We start from the raw sequence: 5,012 nt of genomic DNA on the forward strand, positions 1-5,012 counted from the left end.
GTCATGATTTCACAAATCTGCGGTGTGCAGACTGCAGACTCCCAGGGCCAAGCCGGTTCGCCATCAGCGCTTGCCGCCTCGGTACCAGCAAGGCGTGTTTTCATCAACAGTGAGTGGAGACCAGCCATTTCTCTTCTGCATCACTCTGTTTCTTTTTTCATCAGAATCACTCGGTGATTCAAGGTTTCAAGGCCTATGTTAACGCCAAAATAGCAAAGTGAAAAAATGATTGACGCTACTAAATAAAGGTTAATAAACTCTATTGCAGCATTTTCCTTTCAGCATCCCGGCCGTCCGCAGTCCAATCTGACGGCCAGATGACGCGCTACACCCATCGGATTCTCTCTAAACCGGTAAACCCATCGGCAAGCCACAAAAAATCCCAAGAACCGAATGAACCGAAAACAAAGAAATGATGAAGAAAAAAAGAGTGAGCGTATTTACAGACTGGCCCTTCGTCCCGTCCGCCTCGCCGGAGGCGAGCGAGGGGCAGGTAGGACTACGGTGAGGGGGCCATCACGAGCTCGCCGGCGCCTGCGGCTGAGGTTGCGGCTGGGCGGCCTGCGGGCGGTTGAGGGGTGACGAGAACAGCGCGGCGAACGACGAGGGCCTCTGCTCCGGCGGGGCCGCCGCAATGCCGCCGCCAGCGGCGGAGGGGGACGAGGAGGAGGCCGGCGCCGGCGCCGCGGCGGCGGGGGCGGAGGAGTTGGAGGCGACGCGCTCGCAGGAGGGGCACATGGACAGGGTGGTGGCCGGGAGGTGCATGTAGAAGGGGTGCACCGTCTTGAGCGCGCGCAGCTCCGCCAGCTCCTTCTGCAGCCGCCGGTTCTCCTCGGTCAGCGTCTCGCAGCAGCGCTTCAGGTACTCGCAGTCCACCTCCGTCTGCTTCAGCTTCGTCCTGCACCGAGTTTTTCTTATAAGATTATTTTGCCATGCGGATGCCAATTAAATTAAAGTAGTACTCCGTAGATGGCATGTCTAGGCGCGGCGTGTTCGCGCGCGCACCTGGCTCTGCGGTTCTGGAACCACACCTCCACCTGGCGCGGCCGGAGGTTGAGCTGCTTCGCCAGCGCCAGCTTCTGCTTCTGCGCGCCACAAACGTCAAGATGGACCATCAGGCATGTTTTTGCGCGATCAGAGTTGGGTTACGACGGCGGTCGGATGTGCTTATTACCGGGTTGAGCGTGGCGTGCTCCTTGAAGCTCTCCTCGAGAAACGCGGACTGCTCCTTGGAGAGGCGCAGCTTCTTGCGCGCCGAACCGCCGTCATCCTCATCGCTGGCGCGGGAGCCCGCGCGGTCGCCGCCGCCGCCGCCTCCCGTGCCAGCCTGGCCCTGCGCGGAGAAGTCGGTCGGGAAGGAGCCCGCGCTGTTGTTGGGCGACGACGACGCGGCCGCCGCCGCGCCCGCGGCGTCGTCCTGCTCCTCCTCGTCCTCCGCCGCCGCGCCGGCTACGGACAGCGACGGCGCCCGGTTCACGTCGAACCCGCGCGTCGACGCCTCCAAATGCCCTGCAAACAACGCGAACCGCCATTTCAGCGATCTCGCCGCGCGCCAAAAAGAAAAACAAGAAAAGGAAATCCAGAAAACCCAACACAACCCGAGGGTGCATGCATCAAGTACTCACTGCTAGTCTCGGATGACGGCGGCCACGGGAGGCCGAGGCTGGGCACCAGGCCGGGCAGGAGCGTGAGCCGCACCGCCGGCTCCGGCGACGACCGGCCGCACCTCCCCGCCCCGAACTCATGCTCCCTCCTCACCTCCCTCCCCGTCTCCGCCTCCTCGTCCCTCCTCACCCCAAGTCCCATCCCAAGGCCGAGCACCAGGTCCCTCCCGGCGTCCGCCATGGTCTCCCCCAAGCTGAGCCCCAACTCCATCCTGCCAGGAACCAGTAATGGAACCGTCGGGACGCGCCAGGACAGGGAGGCTTTATAGCGGCAGCGGCCGGAGGAGGAGACCCACGGCCCCCCTCCCTCCCTCCCTCCTTCCCGGTGCGTATGCGCCTGTGAGCGATAATGGCGGGTTTGACCAGTTGACGCGCACCGCACGTGACCCGGAAAAGGAGAGCTGGGTCCTGGGTGGGGGATTCATATGGAAATTCCACGGCTCGCCCGGGGGTCTCCCGGCGAAATAGCAAGGAACTGGATGGCAGGCGATAATAATGAGGTTAATGATTAGTGTATCGCTGGGCTACGTATCTTTCCCCTTTTATAAATGGCACCCGCAATCTTTACAAGAAAGCTGCCGATGCAGCAGCTGCTGTTGCTGGCTGCTGCGTGCTCTCCCTTTCTTTTCTTTTCTTTTTTGTGCTGCATTTGTTTGTTGGTCGAGGGCGTGTGCGTGTAGTTTATGCACTTGTGCGTGTTGGAATTGCACATTTGTTTGTACTAGATTGTAGCGCTTCGCATTTTGGGTGTGGAGACAAGGGTAAAATTCCAGCGTGTTGTTGCAAAGGGACAATCTCTTTTGCCTTTGCTATTTAGTAGCAGGTAGCCGACGACTGCGTGCATCTGCTTTCAAAAATATACTCAAATATTTTGTTGAACAAAATATACTCAAATATTTTGGCTGCTCAATCATAAAATATTTGTGTTTGTACTAGATGTAGTGTGGATTTGTCTACCGCGGTGCTCTAGTAGTGTTCAAATATATTTGGAGTGGAGACAAGTGTAAAATTTCAGTGTGTCGTTGCAAAAAGGGTGATCTTTGGCTCGCTACTAGAAGTACTCCCTTCGTTCCAACTTATAGGTCGTTTTAGTTTTTTTTATTTCATAGATACTATTATGCATCTAGATATAGTGTGTATTTAAAAAAATCAGAATAACATGCAATTTGGAATGGAGGGAGTAATTATTTTAAAAAATACAAGTAACCCATGATGCATTGGATGAAACTTTTGCTGCCGAACCAGAAAAGTTTTCTGAAGATGTGGAAACGTCGAATAATGTCCAACTGTGCTGTACGCCTGTACCTGTACGTACTGGGACTGTGTGTCATCTGCTAGTGCAAGTGGTAGCATTTGCTCTCTTGGCCTGCATGGAAGCTCATGATGGTGGCTGGATCCTAGTATAATTGCATGGAATGAGCAAAAGGGGCTGGAACGAATGTCATGTGTGAGCACGGGGCTAGGCTAAGAGGCATCGAAGCCGAATTCCCTCTGCATGCAGGCATGATTACGGCCATCAATTCCTCATCCACCGCCATCCATCCATCCTCATCATGTATGGTGAGCCTACCTGCGTGATATGAAGCAATCCTGTTGATGTGTACAATGGGGACAAGCCGATGGCCCCGTTCGCTCGCCGCAATCATGCCACATGATGGCGGCATACGGCCGGCCGCCCGGCCTTGCGTGTGTGGCCGAGGCCGGCCGGGGCCGGGTGAGGGAGCATGCTGCCTCGGCCTGACTGCCCTGTCGCTCGCTTGCTCTCCGTCCTGCTCCTGCCTGCCATCATGGCGGTGAGGATGGCCTGCGGTTGGGTGATGTGGGATGGATGCCCTGATGGATGGATGGATGGATGCTACATCAGGATGCAATCATCCCTGTTTGTACGCGGAGCGCCCCTGGGGTTCCTTTCTTCGCGGAAATAAAGCAGCCTTTTAGGTTTTCCACAAGTGTGCAAAGTAGGAATTATGCACACATCCCTCTCTGTCTCAACGACAACACACAGTCGAACGAGCACAGACTGCGTACCCTCCGTTCTGCCATGGATGCTTGCATTGAACGACTTGTATATGTATATCTTAAGAAAAGAAATCGTTGGTCGCAATTTGTGTGGATTGCGGTTTCGATCACGACATGGCCCAATTATTATCAAGATATCCAAAGCAAAACCAAAAAATGATGTTCTGTAAAAGTGTACTTATTTAGTTGTGTTATCATGATGCGCTAGGAACCCAAGGTGTAGGAGACATAAATGCTATTCAAACCAATTTAATTGTTTCTCATAAATCTTTCATGATCATTATCCAAGAAAAAGGGAAATCTCCCATGATGCCCAAAGGGATTGAAATGTTCCCTTAGAGGGTGTTTGGTTCCACCTTGCTAAACTTTAGTTGCTAAAGTTTAGCAACTTTTAGCTGCTAAACTGCCAAACACCCTTGCTAAAACTTGCTAAAGTTGAGTTGCTAAAGTTTAGCACTTTAGCAAGTTTTTTGTTGCTAAGGGCCTGTTTTCTTTCACCTTGCTAAACTTTAGATGCTAAAGTTTAGCAACTTTGAGCTGCTAAACTGCAAAACATTCTTGCTAAAACTTGCTAAAGTTTAGCACTTTAGCAAGTTTTTGGTTGCTAAAACTTGCTAAAAGGTGGGCTGGACAACATATACCCCTCATTTATTACTTGTCTCCCCCCTCCTGCGCACCTTTAATAAGGGTAGATAGGTCCTTTTACAGCTCATTAAATGCCTTTTAGCAAGAGTATCCAAACAGCTTTGCTAAAGTTTAGCAACTAAAGTTTAGCAACTTTTAGCAACTAAAGTTTAGCAATGTGGAAGAAAACAGGCCCTAAAACTTGTTAAAAGGTGGGCTGGACAACCTATACCCCTCATTTATTGCTTGTCTCCCCCCTCCTGCGCACCTTTAATAAGGGTAGATAGGTCTTTTTACAGCTTATTAAATATCTTTTAGCAAGAGTATCCAAACAGATTTTGCTAAAGTTTAGCAACTAAAGTTTAGAAAGAGGAATCAAACAGGCTCTAAGTGTTATCACCTTTCCGCTATTCAAAACTTGAAAAAAATTTCATGATGAATGTTGAGAAAAACACCGGAAACCCTACGGTCACCTTCAAGAGGCATTGAGGCGCAGGCTAGGCAGATGAATTGCTACCTTTGACCTTAGAAATCTTTAATTACCTGGCAGGTGTCTAAGGAAGGCTGTGAATGTGATGTCGTGGACTTGTGGCATCCTAGCCTAAAAAATTGCAGGGAACATTGTTTCCTTGTGAATGGCTTCAATTGCATGGTGTTCTACCATGCACACTTAGTACATCATGAATACACTTCAGAAAAGAAATA

At 51.6% G+C, this 5,012-nt stretch overlaps 1 protein-coding gene across 1 annotated transcript; it reads right to left on the reverse strand.

The window, feature by feature from the left end:
- Window positions 1-243: 243 nt before the first annotated feature.
- LOC117842456 (homeobox-leucine zipper protein HOX11) lies at window positions 244-2,172 on the reverse strand. Its single transcript, XM_034722916.2, has 4 exons — window positions 1,626-2,172; window positions 1,175-1,509; window positions 1,006-1,085; window positions 244-898 (listed from the first exon to the last, which is right to left on the reverse strand). Exons 1-4 carry the CDS (start codon window positions 1,873-1,875, stop codon window positions 517-519), a joined length of 1,047 nt encoding a protein of 348 aa, XP_034578807.1. The 5' UTR covers window positions 1,876-2,172; the 3' UTR covers window positions 244-516.
- Window positions 2,173-5,012: the final 2,840 nt, after the last annotated feature.

The sequence above is a fragment of the Setaria viridis genome, chromosome 2 (assembly GCF_005286985.2).
Source record: "Setaria viridis chromosome 2, Setaria_viridis_v4.0, whole genome shotgun sequence".
NCBI classification, from domain to species: Eukaryota; Viridiplantae; Streptophyta; class Magnoliopsida; order Poales; family Poaceae; genus Setaria; species Setaria viridis.

What these genes read in the sequence shown, in the direction of transcription:
- LOC117842456 (XM_034722916.2), bottom strand. Translation starts at nt 1,875, where the DNA reads ATGGAGTTGGGGCTCAGCTTGGGGGAGACCATGGCGGACGCCGGGAGG. An exon ending in GCCGTCATCCGAGACTAGCA is followed by an intron (nt 1,510 to 1,625) that starts GTGAGTACTTGA and finishes CGTTGTTTGCAG; the next exon opens with GGCATTTGGAGGCGTCGACG. An exon ending in TTCCAGAACCGCAGAGCCAG is followed by an intron (nt 899 to 1,005) that starts GTGCGCGCGCGA and finishes AACTCGGTGCAG; the next exon opens with GACGAAGCTGAAGCAGACGG.